This window comes from Narcine bancroftii, chromosome 9, assembly GCF_036971445.1.
Source record: "Narcine bancroftii isolate sNarBan1 chromosome 9, sNarBan1.hap1, whole genome shotgun sequence".
Taxonomy (NCBI): domain Eukaryota; kingdom Metazoa; phylum Chordata; class Chondrichthyes; order Torpediniformes; family Narcinidae; genus Narcine; species Narcine bancroftii.
Window position 1 is genome coordinate 44557813 of NC_091477.1, and position 15256 is coordinate 44573068.

The 15256-nt window shown below is 40.4% G+C and overlaps 1 protein-coding gene across 1 annotated transcript in view; it reads left to right on the top strand.

The window, feature by feature from the left end:
* The window catches only part of LOC138743481 (kazal-type serine protease inhibitor domain-containing protein 1-like), a 46096-nt gene that overhangs the window by 20612 nt on the left and 10228 nt on the right, over nt 1–15256 (top strand). The window contains exons 2-3 of the mRNA XM_069898931.1: nt 5511–5671; nt 13841–13988. Coding sequence (XP_069755032.1) covers nt 5511–5671; nt 13841–13988 — 309 coding nt within the window. The remainder of the gene's footprint in view (nt 1–5510; nt 5672–13840; nt 13989–15256) is intronic.

Here is a 15256-nt window from a genome sequence, read left to right on the forward strand (position 1 = left end):
GACACAACACACCAATGGCATCATGACGAAAGCATGTCAGTGCCTCTACTTCCTCAAGAGTTTGCGGAGGTTTGGTATGACACCAGAAAGCTTGCTAAATTTCTACAGATGTGTGGTTGAAAGTGTGCTGATTGGCTGCATCATGGTCTGGTATGAGGTCATCAATTCCCCTGAGCATAAAGCCCTCCAAAAGGTAGTGGATATAGCCCGGGACATCACAGGTGAAACCGTCCCACTATCAAGAACATCTATAGGGAACAATGCTGACAGAGAGCAGAAACAATCATCAAGGATCCACACAACCCAGCACATGCTTTGTTCTTGCAAGAAGGTTTGCTAGTGCTGGGAGTTTAAACTAGTTTGGCAGGGGGATGGGACCAGAATGAGAAGGCAGAAAATAGAGCAGATGGTGGAAAGGTTGATGCAATGTCCGGCGAGTTTCTGAGGAAGGACAGTTAATGGAGGAAGCACAAATGCAGTCATTTGGAGGGTTTGAAATGTTTATTTCAATACAAGAAGTATTAGGGATATGGTAGATAAACTGAGAGCATGGATCAGTACATTGAATTACGATGTTGTGACCGTTACAGAGACATGATTGGCCGATGCAGGTACAGGGATTTAAATGTTTTAAAAGGGATAGGATGGGGATAAAAAAAAGGGGGGAGTAGCATTACTAATTATAGCTGATATCACAGCTGTAGAGAGGGAGGATGATGAGGAGGGATTTTCCACTGAGTCAGAGTGATTGGAAGTCAGAATCAGGAAGGGAATGATCACTGTATTGGGAGTAGTCCATAGAACTACAAATAGCCCTGGGGACACTGAGAAGCAGATAAATAGGCAGATTTTGGAATGGTGCAGAAATAACAGGGTTGCTGTGATGGGAGACTTCAATTTCCCAAATATTTTCCTTGTTACTGCAAGAGAGATAGAAGGGGAAAAATTTGTCAGGTGTGTCCATGAAGAATTTCTTACACAGTATGTGTACAAGCTGATAAGAGAAGAGGTCATCCTGGATCCAGTCAGGTGACAGACATCTCAGTAAGGGACAATTTAGGTGAAAGTGACCACAAATCCCTGACCTTTAGCATAGCTAAGAACAATAATAGAATTAGACAAAATGGTAAAGTGTTTAATTGGGGAAGGACTAATGACGATGGAAGAAAGGCAGGAACTGGGGAGAACACATTTGGAACAGATGCTGTCAGGGAAAAGCACAGGTAATATGGAGGATGTTTAGAGACCACTTATGTGGGGTTCTGGATAGGTTTGTCCCATTGAGACAGGGAAAAGATGGGTAGGGCCAATAATCAGGGCAGGCTGGGCCCTTTTGGCTGCTGTGGCCAATGGCTCGAATCCAAGTGCAGGGGCTCAGCAGGGGACAGCCGAGGTGATTCACCTGGGCCAATTGGGTGAAGGTCAGGGCTGAGTCTGGGGAGGTTGCCTGGACTGCAGCACCTGGTGATTTATGTGGGTCAATTGCAAGGGTCACCTTGATGGCTTGGGGTGAATCTTTGACCTTGATTGGCAGGCAGTGTGTCCTCCGACAGGAGCGCAGCAGCGCCACCAGGTGGTGGTCGCTGCCTCTCCATTACAGCCAGGCAATAAAATGGCAAAAATGTAAAGAAACATGGCAAAACATTTTATTTTGATGGATAACTATGTAATCAATGTCAGTGGAAGGTCATACAATAGTTCATGATAGCTGCTTGTAGAATATGCTCTGACTGCAGACCTGTGGCCTATTGCAGTATGATTGGCTGGGCTGCAACTGTTTTCCCTGGAGCAGAGGAGGTTGAGAGGTGATCTTAAAGAGCTGGGTATTGGAGCATAAGTAGGGCAGATAGATTCTTTTCCCAGGGTAGGAGAGCCTAAAGCAGGAGGGCAGATATTTAAAGAGTTATTAGGGACATCTCCTTCAATCAGAGGGTGGTGGGTATATGGAACAAGCAGCCAGAGGAAGTTGTAGAGATGGGTATAATTATAATGTCTAAAATCCTTTTGGACAGGTAGGTGGATAGGAATGGGTTAGAGCAGTGGTTTTCAAACTGGCCCCCAACCTCACATTCCACCTTAAGCAATCCCTGTCATAAATACTCAGTGATTGGCAAGGGATTGCTTAAGATAGTATGTGAGTGGGAAGGGAAGGTTGAGAACCACTGTTGTAGACCCAATTGTTACTGAAATATTTTGCTTGAGAAAAATTGTCATTGGCCCATTTCCTTTGGAGTTATGAAACTGTGCCCATAATGAGTCAAAGAGGTACAAATAAAACAGTGTTTTTCAAACCTTTTTCTTCCCAATCACATCCCACGTTAAGCCATCCCTTACTAATCACAAAGCACTTATGGCATAGGGATTGCTTAAGGTGGAATGTGAGTTTATGGAGCAGTTTGAAAACCACTGGGTTAGAGGAATATGGGTTGAAGGCAGGCAAATGGGACAAGCATCTTGGTCAACATGGTCAATTTGGCCATCCTGAGGAGTGGAAGAAATTCAGCAGAGGAAGACTGAAGTGTATGATTAGTAGGGTAAAAAATAGTAATCTTATAGGCAACTTAATAACTGTCTACAAAATAGGTATGAAAATAAGGAATGATATGAATTCAAGGAAATATAGGTTCCTTGCAGTCAGAATCTGGGGGATTTATAATGGGGAACCGGAAATGCCTGATCATTTGAATAAATTCTTCAGTTTGGTCTTCACTCAGGAAGATACACATAACATTCCAGAGTACTAGGGGTCCAAAGGATAAGCATAGAGGAGGAATTGACAGAAATATTTTTCAGTCATGATATTGTGTTTGGCAAATTGATGGCATTGAATGTCAATAACTCCCAGGGACTGACAGTCTGCATCCCAGAGTGCTCGAGGAGATGGTAGATCCATTGGTGATTATTTTCCAACATTCTCCACACTCTGGATCAGTTCCTGTGGTTTGGAGAGAAACTAGTGTGATACTACTTTTTAAATAAGGAAGAAGATTGAAACCAGGAAACCATTGGTGAGGATTATGCTGGAGTCAGTTATTGAAAATGTCATTTTTGTGCATTTGGAAAAGAGTGACATGATTAGTCTGTGCTGCATGGATTTACAAAAGGGAAATTATGTTTGACAAATCTTCCAGATTTTTGAGGACATAACCAGCAGAGTGGACAGTGATGTGGTGTATCTGGTCTTTCAAAGGTTTTTAATAAGGTTCCGCACAAGAGGTTGGTGTGCAAAGTTAGAGAGCCTGGTATACAAGGTAATGTACTTATGTGGATAGAAAACTGGTTGCTGGCAGGAAGCAGTGAGTGGAAATAAATGGGTCCTACTCAGGTTGGAAGGTAGTGGGGTACCTACCACAAGGTTCAGTACCAGGTCCCAGCTATTTACAATATATAGTATGTTGATCTAGTTGAAGGAATTTTATATAATATCTCTAAGTTTGCAGATGATACTGAGCTGGGTGGCAATGTGATCTGTGAGGAAGATTTCAAGAGGCTGCAGAGTGACTTGGACAGATGAGGAGAATGGGCAAGTATATGGCAGAAGCAGTATAATCCAGATAAAAGTGAGGTTCTCACTTTGGTGAGAAATGAAGAAAAGGTGCATTGAGACCTGGGTGTTATTGAGCATCAGACATTGGTTAGAATGCAGGCAGGAAATAAAGCAAATGGTATGTTGGCCTTCATGGTGAGAGGTTTTGAATAGAGAAGCAGGGAAGTCTTATTGCAGTTGTATAGAGCATTGGTGAGGCACTCTTCAACCAGGTGGCATTAACATTGATTTCTCCGTAAGGCCCTTCACCAGACTCTCTCTCTCTTTCCCTATTCCTCTATTTCCTTTCCTCCAGCCCCCCACTCTTTCCATTAAGAGCTAACCCCCACCCCCTATCACTTCTCAACATTTTTTCTTTTGTGCCGTCCCACCCATATCCACCTGTGACCTGTTGCCTGTGGGCCTGTGCTCCTCCCCCAGCCCCTGCCCCCACTATTTTATTCAGATACTTATCTGCTCTTTGCACATACCTTGGTGAAGGGCCCAAGCTGAAACGTTGGTGTTGAACTATAATCACAGTGTCTGCAGTCTTTCTTGTTTAACTACATTGAGTCTCTTGATCTGAGGAAGGACATTCTTGCTATTGAAGGGCAGGCCTGATGTAAGAAGAAAGACTGGACAGACTAGAGTTATACTTACTAGAATTTAGAAAATGAAAGGGAATTACATCGAGGCATATAAAATTCTGACAGGACTTGACAGGTTAGATGTATGAAGAATGATCCTGATATTGGGGATGTCCAGAACTGAGATGAAGAGAAATGTCTTCATTCAGAGCATTGTAAAGTTGTGGAACTCCTGGCCACAGAAAGTTGTTGAAGCCAATTCATTAGATAAATTCTAATGTGCTGCTGTTGGCTAAAGGGATTAAGGGTATGGAGAGAAAGGAGGAATAGGGGACAGAGGTAGTATGATTAGCCATGGTCATATGGAGTCGTGGTGCAGGTTTGAAGAACTATTTCTGATCTTCGCCTGGAGTTACAGTGAGTGACCTCACTGGCCCATCGATCTCCAGAGGCTGTATATTCCTCCAACAGCACAGGACTCAGCAGTCCATCTGTGGAAGGTTTGTTCATTCACAGCCGACTAGACTCAGTGAATCCGAAAATATTCTCACCTCACGCTCCGTGAAACTTTGAGGAATGTGAGCCATGTAACAATGGGTCTCTGAAAGCAACAAACAAACTTGCTATCTTATGGTAGGTTTCACATCAGCAAAATTTTCCAAAGTGCTTTTCAGATCTTTCGAAGTGTATTCACAAGTTTTATGACAGCAGATGTAGCAATCAATCTATACACAGCCAAGTTACACAGAGATCAAAAGTCATTTATTTTAGATGTTGCAAAACATTGGTCAGTAAACAAAAAGGAAAATACCTTTAATTCTGATCGGGCAATCACTTAACTAAGATTTCATCCAAAAGACAGCACTCCTGATGGTGCAGCTTTTAAATGCTGAAGCTCCAATATGTGATTAAATTCCAGAATAGAGACAACCGATCGATCCACTGGATGTGGAGTGGGGGTGGAATTTCAAGAAGTGTTACAGACTTAAAATAAGGTTTAAGTAAGGCTCAAAGAATTATAAATAGCTTCTATCAATAATAACACAGGATTTTTGACCCGTTACCATCAGGAAGTACAGGAGCATCAAAATCAGGACAGCCTTCCTGGGAAATAGCTTCTTCCTGCCGACTGAGAGATTGTTGAACAGCATCCTTAACCTTGTGTTTTTTATCAATGAGATGAGTAAATTATTCTGAATTTTTAATACATATTTAATTTCTATTATATTTTATCTGTATATGTGATTGGTATGAGCTCTTCACATTGTGTGTATGTATATGCACTGTGGTCCAGAGAAACACTGTTTCATCAGGTTGTATATGTAGTCAGATGATAATAAGCTTGAACTTCAACTTGAACTTGACTGTTGGATCTGTTGCTCTTTACATTTACACAGCTCCATGGATTGCATCCCCCCCTCACGACACACATGACGTTGCAGGAAATGATGTAATCTTCAGCTGTGAGGTGTCAGCATATCCCATGGCTCTCGTGGAATGGAGGAAGAAAGGAAATGAAGACTTCCTGCCTGGAGATGATGCACATATCTCTGTTCAGGTGAAGGCTCCTCTGCCGCCAATTGTGAAGGGAGCTTTAGATTCAGGAGAATAAAATGAATACATTTAAATCAATTTCCCCATCTATACAACCTGACCCAATTAAGGGTCCAGGCCTGAAACATTGGTTACTCTTTACTTCCTATGGATGATGGATGGTTTGCTGAGTTTCTGCACCTCATGACCATGTACCCACCTTTCTCCATATCTCTTGGCAACCTTAACTAGTAAGTGTCACGCTATGCTATAAAATATTCAATTGGCCTCTGTCATTTCTGACTTTTGGGTTGCAAGTATTCAGTATTTCCACCAAGGATGTTCCTTGATTTTATTTCTGAAATCCTAAGTTTAATTATTCCTGTTCGACGTTCTCCCCAAGGGGTACCAAAAATGGCAACAAAAATGAAAAATAGATGAGATGGATAATAAATGTTCACAATTATAGTTAGTGTAAGGAAAATAGTGCCATAATAGTTTATAGTTAGGGTAGAATGAAGAAGTTCAAGACCCTGGTAGGCTTTGAAAAAAATCTGTTCTTGATCCTTGAGGTGTTGGTGTTTGGGCTCTGTTCCTCTGCCTGAAGGTAGCAGTGAGAAGAGATTGTGACCAAGGTGTGGTGGTCTTTTATGATGTTGGCTGCCTTCTTGAGGCAGCATCTCACATGTCTTGTGGAAGGAAATGGTTTCTTTCCACTAAAAGTCAATCTCAAAATTTAAAACCCAATGGGACAGAAATCAATGTTCGACAATCTGCCTCATAATATACAGTAATTTACTGTTCTTGTTAATCCTTTGACTTTCAATATGATTGTGTTAAATCTTTGCTGTTCTCTTGTGTGTGACAAAGATAATGAGGTCTGGTGCCCAAGGTGAAAATCTGGATTCAATCGGATAGGTGAAGTCTCAAGGAAGAAGTAAAATGAATGAACAATAGGGAGAGGGTTCTTCCTCTGTGTGCTGAATTTTGCAAGGTGCTTTTTGCACAAAACAGGACTTTTTGTTCTGATGACACCTAAGTAAAAGGAGCAGGATTTGGCCATCTGGCCTGTCAAGCCTACTCCACCATTCGAGATCACATCTGATCTTGCCACAGACTCAGCTCCATTAATCTGTATGTTCTCTCTTAACCCCTATTTCCTTTATTTTTCAAAAATCTATTCATCTGTTTCTTAAATTATTCATTGAGGCAATCTCTCCTGCTTCCTTATACAGAGAATTCCAGAGATTCTCCATTTCAAGAAGAAGCAGTTCCTCCTCATCTCAGATTTGAATTTATTTGTCTGATTCTTTTTTTTTTCCGATTTCAGATTTATTGTCAGAGTACCATGGTACGTTACAGTACAGAAACTGTCCCCTTCGACCCTTCTTGTCTGTGCTGAACCATTTTTTCTTTGCCTAGTCAGGAACTGATTTGCACCCAGTTCCTACCTCTACCAACCATGTTCCTGTCCAAATTCTTCTTAAATGTTAAAATTGAGCCCGCATTCACCACTTCAGCTGGCAGCTCATTCCAACTTCCACCACTCTCTGTTTTAAAAAAAATTATTTTTCACACTGTGAACCATATCAATCAAAATACATACAAACATTTCCCTCTTAAATATACACAGTGGCATTTTCTCCCATTTTTTCTCCCCTACCTTCCCTCCCCCCTCCAAACCCATTTAACGTTCAACATATACAATAAACCCATTAAACAATGTAATCACAATGAAAATAAACAAGAAAATTGTGTCATCTACTTTTACACACTGGATCAAGTAATTTTGTCTTCTTATCATTTTAGGGGGTGGAGGTCCGAGGCAAGCCCTCTCTGTTGTGTTCCACGTACGGTTCCCAAATTTGTTCAAATAACATGACTTTATTTTTAAAATTATGTTATTTTTTTCCAATGGAATACATTTATTTATTTCTATGTACCATTGCTGTACTCTCAGGCTCTCTTCTGATTTCCAAGTTGACATTATACATTTTTTTGCTACAGCTAAGGCTATCATCATAAATCTTTTTTGCACTTCATCCAGTTTGTGGCCTAATTCTTTACTTCTTATATTACTTAGAAGAAAGATCTCTGGATTTTTTGGTATGTTGCTTTTTGTGATTTTATTTAATACCCAATTTAGATCTTCCCAAAACTTTTCCACTTTCTCACATGCCCAAATTGCATGTACTGTTGTTCCCATTTCCTTCTTACAGCAAAAATATCTATCTGATACTGTTGGGTCCCATTTATTTAACTTTTGGGGCGTGATATATAACCTGTGTAACCAATTATATTGTATCATGTGTAACCTCGTGTTTATTATATTCTTCATATTTCCAGAGCATAATTTTTCTCATATTTCATTTTTTATCTTTATGTTTAAATTTTTTTCCCACTTTTGTTTGGCTTTATAGCCTATTTCATCATTTTCCTTCTCTTGCAGCTTGAAGTACATGTTTGTTATAAATCTTTATTATCGTTGTTTCTGTAATCACATATTCAAAGCTGCTTCCTTCTGCTAATCTCAGTCTGCTTCCCAATTTATCCTTTAAGTAGGCTTTCAGTTGATGGTATGCAAACATTGTACCGTGAGTTATTCCATATTTGTACTTCAATTGTTCAAATGTTAATAAATTATTTCCCAAAAAACAATTTTCTATTCTTTTAATTCCTTTTCTTTCCCATTCTCTGAAGGAAAGGTTATCTTTTGTGAAAGGAATTAGTTGATTTTGCGTCAATAATAATTTTGGTAGTTAATAATTTATTTTTTTTCCTTTCTAAGTGAATCTTCTTCCATATATTGAGTAAATGATGCAGTACTGATGAACTTTTATATTGCACCAATTTTTCATCCCACTTATAAAGTATATGTTCCGGTACCTTCTCCCCTATTTTATCTAGCTCTATCTTAGTCCAATCTGGTTTTTCCCTTGTCTGATAAAAATCTGATAAATACCTTAATTGTGCTGCAACCACCTTGTTTGTATCACTCTGTTAATTTATCTAATGCTATCCTCAGTTTCCCCCCCTTTCCATAAGAATTTCCTTATTATTCTCTTTAGTTCATTGAAGAATTTCTCTGTTAAGGAAATTGGTAACGATTGAAATAGGTATTTTATCCTTGGGAAGACATTCATTTTATATTTGTCTGATTCTTGAAGCTATATGTCCTAGTTTTATTCTTACCTGCCAGTGTAGATAACTTCCCTGCCTCTATCTTATCTAATTGTTTCTGATGGGCATTCCAGAATTTGGGGTGAAAGAGTGGGAAACGTGCATGTTCTTGTGGGTTTACAAGCAAGATCCAACAAAATCTGGTGACCTTGTGTGTTAATGCTAAAATCCACATCACCTTCAATATTCTGCAGCAATAATTGCATCAGATGGAATGTCACATCGACAGTTGGAAGGTTGCAAAGTAATACATGGAGCAATAATGTAAAATTTCCATTTAAACTGGCAGAAGTTATAGAAACCTGAAGTCCAGCACCTCTAGACTCAAGAAGTTATTTCCCAATCCCATCAAGTTTTTGATCATCCCCTATGACCCTAGTCATAAACGAATGTTGAAGAAATTTACCCTTCAGACAGATAAAACACTTAGTGACGGAGACTTTAGGCAGCTTTATTTTGTGATATTATAGAGACCAGGACTTCTTGATCCTGTAGCTTGTGCTCTGAAGAACAACAATTTTGCTCAGATAGTTATACATCAAAGTAAACAAATTTTCACACCACTATTCGATAATACAATGACATTAGTATTGATAAGCAGGATGCCTGCAAGAACAGGAAGTTACAGAATTAGTACAATTATCTTGTTTTTCTAGCTATTCTATGCTTCAGTTGAAACTAATTTGCTACTATCTGTCAGTCAGGGATAAAAGCTAGCAACTCCCGGTTCCTTATGTCACATACATGGGAGGTTTGTCAATCTTAAGTGATTTTCTGCCTTGGTCAGTATTATTCCACTTTCTCTCAGCTGCAGGTTGATCTTCTCATTCAACATGTATTTAAAGAAGGCACCTCTTGTCAATAGGCAGTTGGTATCTACTGGGAAAGGTCGGACTTTAGTACATTTTTCCTCATTGTAAGAACTTTCAGATTCTCCATCCGTCTCTGCATGCTCTGCTGTAAGGGAAATCTGGATCATAATTCCAGGGTCTGTCTTTCCTCAGATTTTGGATTATTCAGGTAAAAACAGGGGTCGGGTTCTCAAGCAAGATTACATCAATGCAACAAGTCAAACAGCTATAATAATAATAATAACAATAATAATGATAATAATAAAGCATAAATGTGGGCCACTGTCCTACGAAAGGCCATGATGAATAGGCTCATGTACCTCCTTTATCTGCTAGCAAGAAATCTAGGTCCAATTGGTTTCGTCGGAGCACAATTTAGCAAGTGTTTTGAATGCTAGGGTCTGTTTTAAGATTATCATGAGAGTGCTTTCCAAGCACCATATAGGCTCGATAATAGCATCCTTCCCACCCATCAGGCAAACAAAGGTAGGGGCTTTTCCCATCAACTAGGCACTCTCTGCGAGAACACAAAAATGGGTATTGGTTTGATTGCAACATTTTATACCTGTTTTGGATTCATTTCCTCATCAAAAAAATCCCTTCCCCTGAAGTAAATTGTGGCGACCTCAGGGATAGTTGTATCCTGGACTTAATATAGCAAGGTATGCACCCACCTTTAAAATGTTTTTCAACAGGCTTACAATGGTTTGTTTGCTGTGTGATGCTTGTTTAATTAGAAAAATCCAGCATCATGCTGTCATCTCCTCATTTAAGAAGGGTATGGTGATCATGGGTATTCCTTGGCCACTATGGGTAGGTACATGCTTACAAATCAAGCAGGAAGACATTTTTTCTCTCACAGCATACATGTGGCTAAACAAGAGAAAGATGTTCTGGCTGATGTGTTGCATAACTGCAAGACATTCTAGCCTTAGATGGGTGACATTGGTTCCCAGACTTCAGCCAACAAGGCAGGATGAACAAACACAACAGAATGCCTATTAATGCACCTATACAAACTTATACAGTCATCCAAAAGAAACCATTATCCTTCATTAGAGGCTGTCTTTGTTTCTGTGAGCCTTTGGCCTGCCGCTTCAGGTTGGAATTTGTAAGTTGCGTCATGGTGGAGTTTGCACTGTTTGGCGAGGACCTGATTTTATTTTCCTTCAAGCTTGTCAGCTGTTTTGGTTGGTAGCAAGACTAGATAGGGTCCCTTCCACAGAGGAGAAAAAGATTCCTTGTTTAAAGCTTTGACAAACACTTTATCTCCTGGCTTCAATAGGTGCATATTTCTTGGCCAAAGAGATATTTGCGCTAGGAATACTTCAGCCTGTAACTTCCTCATGGCTTCACACAAGACCTGGGCTCATTAGTCCATACCAGTGCAATTTGTTCTGAGGTGAGAGGAGGCTTTGCTCCTCTGGTCATCGACCTTCCCATCAGTATTTCATGTAGGGTCAGGCCTGTACTTTGTCTTTTCAGATTTCTCAATTATACAACACTAGAAGAGGAGCATCTGACCACTTTAACTTGTGCTGTTGGTGCAATTTAGTTTGCACACTCTTTATATGTTTTACCATTCCAGAGGATTGGGGTTGGTAAGGTATATGCAATTTCCAATTAAACCCTAGGGCCTGTATTAGTCCCTTGACTAAATTGTTGCAGAATTTTTTTTCCCTTTTGCTACTCCTATGGATATTTCAAATTTGCATACTATTTCTTTCATCAAAAGTTCACTATTATTCGGACATCATCCCTTCCAGTAGGGCAAATTTCTGCCCATCGAGAAAGCATATAAACTATAACCAGGATATACTTGTATCCTTTTCTCATAGCATTTGAACAAAATCAATTTTCAAAAGGCATGACTGAAACAGGCAAATGATTTCATTTTTCTGGTGATTTCCTTCTGTTATTTTGTTGACAAATCAAACAAGATCTGGTGAATTTGTCAAGGGTCATGGATATCCTTGGTGTATCCCGTTGCTTTGTGATATGTGGCATCGCTCTTTTGCTCATGTGCATATAAAAAATCCTGACTTGTCACGCAGATGCACACGTGGGCAAAAACAAGCTGCAGGGTAACACTAGACATCCGTCAAGGTGGCACCATGTGCCTGAATGGACGACACATTCATTTTTGGCGCTATGAATCTTTTTCAGGCCCTGAGGCTATCTGCTTCAAGCAATTGTTCAAGTGCTGCAACAGAGAAATCCTGGGAGTTAGGCAGGAAAGTGGGATCAGGTGTATTACGTCTGACTGTCTACAGCATGGGAGTTTGCTCCAATACTGCTGACTCAGCAACCTTATCCATAAAGCAATTTTCTCGGGTAATGTCATTTGTCCCAGATATATGAGCTTCACATTTTATTACATCAATTTGTTGTGACAAATGGGTAACCAACTTGGAATGCCGAATTGTCTTCCCATTAGAAGAGATAAAATTGTTATTTTTTTTCCACAATTGTTCAAAATCATGCATTACCCCAAAGTTTTTTTTATTGTCATGTAATAAAACAGAAAATGTATTATTACACAAAATTTCCTTTTATCTGCTGTAAGGTAAACAAAGAGTTGCCATTAGTAATACTTGGCACCCCTTTCAGTCAAAAAGAAGCAAAAGAAACTCCCTTCAGTCACTGAGTGTTGTATATTCATTTTCAGTGCTCCAGCCTCACAGACCCCTGATCTACCTGTTTTCAACCCGACCTCTCGATCCATACCTTTCATACACTCAGGTGGCCTTCAGCGTCCAAGACCCTTTAGGAGTCCTCCTTTCCCTCAGCATCCTCTGGAATCCCGGTTCTGATACCTGGTTCCCATCTGCTAGTCTCCAGTAGTCTGCAGCCTTTGTGGTTCCTTCACCCACAAGAAGCCAGCAGCCCACAGCATCTGTTGGTCCTTCAATCACTGACCACCTTGTTGGTCTGCTGCCTTGGTCAACATCCTCTAGGGTTGCTCCCATGCTTTTCCTCAATTGTGGGGGGGGTTCTTCTGTGCTGGATCACTGCTCCCCTGGAGTCTGCAACCCGTCGAGACCACTGCAAGCACAGGTACTACCATCTTGGTCACAGACCCTGCAATTGCAGGATTTTAAATAAAAACACCGTCGGCTCCTTTAACAGGCCATTTAAAGCCTGTACGGAGCAATCAGCATTAATTCCGGATGGTGCCTTTACAGCAACTACATGTTTTTTTAGGACAAATGATCTTGCTTTTCTAGCTGTTCCATGCTTGAGATGAAACTTTCAGTACTAGCGGTCAGTCAGGGATAAAAATTACCAATTCTCAGTTCTTCCTGTCACGTGCCTGGGAGGTTTGTCAATCTTAGTGATTTTCTGCCATTTTTCCACTGGCTCTCAGCTGCAGTTAACAAAAAGATCTGTCTGCAATAATGAAACACCACTTATTATTCTCATACTAACTGTAACTGTGATTAATTATTACCTATGTTTTCTATATTATCTTTCTATACAGTAATTCAGTGTATACTAAAGGAGATTTTCTTTTACAAAGTACCTTTTCAGCTGCAGCAAGTAAGAATTTCAGTGCATGTGTATGTTGTCTTTATGTGTATGGCAATAAACTTATTATTATCATCAATCCTATAAAGACGGAGTGAAGAGAAGACTTCATCGTCAGAGAGTATGGAAACAGGCTATTTGGCTCACCATGTCCCTGCAAACCAGAGGGCACTGTGTTGATCCCATCTCCCAACATGGCCCACAGTCTTCTATGCTTTGGCGATGTGTCTTAAATGCTGTTAGGAACTCAGCTTCTATAACTCAGATGGTGAGCTGGGTGAAAAGGTTTCCCTTCAGGTTACCTCCATAGTTTTTACCCCCTACTTTAAATCAATTTCTTCTATTTGTATCTACTTCTTTTATAGAAAAGTTTCCTGCAGTCTCTCCTTACTAAATCTTTCATCATTTTACATAGCTTAGTCATATCCTATTGACCCTCCGGCTGGGGAAAAATAGACCCAGCCTCTCCGGTTTGTCTTCATAACTGAAACTCTTCGTCCCAGGCATCCTGAGGAATCTCCTCTGCAGATTCTCCAATGCTATCACATCCTTCTCCTTCAGGAGGAGAGGAGGCTGATGTAATTACCACACACAGAACAACAGGTGTCATATTCCCTGTTTTCTTTCTTTCCAAGGCTCGAGGAGGTCCAGAGCGCCATGGTATCACAGGATGGTTACAGATTCAGGGCTTGAAGAAGTCTGATGAGGGAATCTACACCTGCTACACATGGAACAAGTATGGTGAAGCTCTCGCATCTGCAAGTTTGAGTGTCAGTGACCCTGGTAAGATGAAGAACTAGAATCTCATTCCTTTTGCACAATGCTATCCGTCCCAGCTATCCGTAGGTAGTTTGTACATGACGCGTGGATTTCCTCTGTGTGCTCCAGTTTCCTCCCGTGTTCCAAAGACATACAGGATCAGTGGGTTGATTGGTCACATGGATGTATTTGAGCAGAGCAGCTTGTGAGCTGGAAGGGCCTGTGACTGTGCTATATTTCTAAATACAGCTGCAGGAAGAAAGAATGTTGTTGCATATGAACCTTATACAACGTATAGGACAATAAACATTATTGTTACTATTTTCTGTTATCCAGATCACGAACATATAACATTAAAAAGTTGCAACCCCTGCAGAACACCACTAGTCAACCAGAAAAGGTCCCTTTATTCCCAATCATTGCCTTCTCCCAGTCAGCCAATTTTCTATCCATACTAGTGTCCTTCCAGTCACACCATGGGCTCCATTCTTATCTTGTAGTCTCATGTGCAGCACTTTGTCAAAGGCCTTCTGAAATTCTAAATAAACAACATCCACTAACTCTTCTTTGTCTGTCCTGTTTGTTACTTCCTCAAAGAATTTCAACAGATTTGTCAGGAAAGATCTCCTGTGAAAGAAACCATCCAGACATTATCCTATTCTACCTTGTACTTCATCCTAAATAATAGATTCTAAAATCTTTTCATTCCCTGAAATCAGGCGAACCGGCCTATAGTTTCCTGTCTTTTGTTTCTCTGGGGTGACCGTTGCAATTTTTCAGTTCTCTGGAACTGCTCCTAATCTAATGATTCCTGAAAAATTACTATTAATGTTGTTTACAATATCTTCAGCTCCTTCTTTCTGACTCTGGGGCACAGACTATTCAGCCCAGGAGTCCTAGGTACTTTCATCCCCTTCAGCAGCCCAAGCAACTACACTCACTTCTGCCTAACTCTCTCAAATTTTTGGAACACCTCTGGTGTCTTCGATAGTGAAGATTGTTGCAACATTGCATCCACCATTTCTTTTGTTCCCCTTTTCCACTTCTCCAGCATAATTTTTCAGTGGTCCAACTCTTGTATTTCTTTTGCTCTTTATGTATCTGCACCATTTCATCAGATGCAAGGATCGACAACGAGATAGACAACAGACTCGCCAAGGCAAATAGCGCCTTTGGAAGACCACACAAAAGAGTCTGGAAAAACAACCAGCTGAAGAAACACACAAAGATCAGCGTATACAGAGCCGTTGTCATACCCACACACCTGTTCGGCTCCGAATCATGGATCCTCT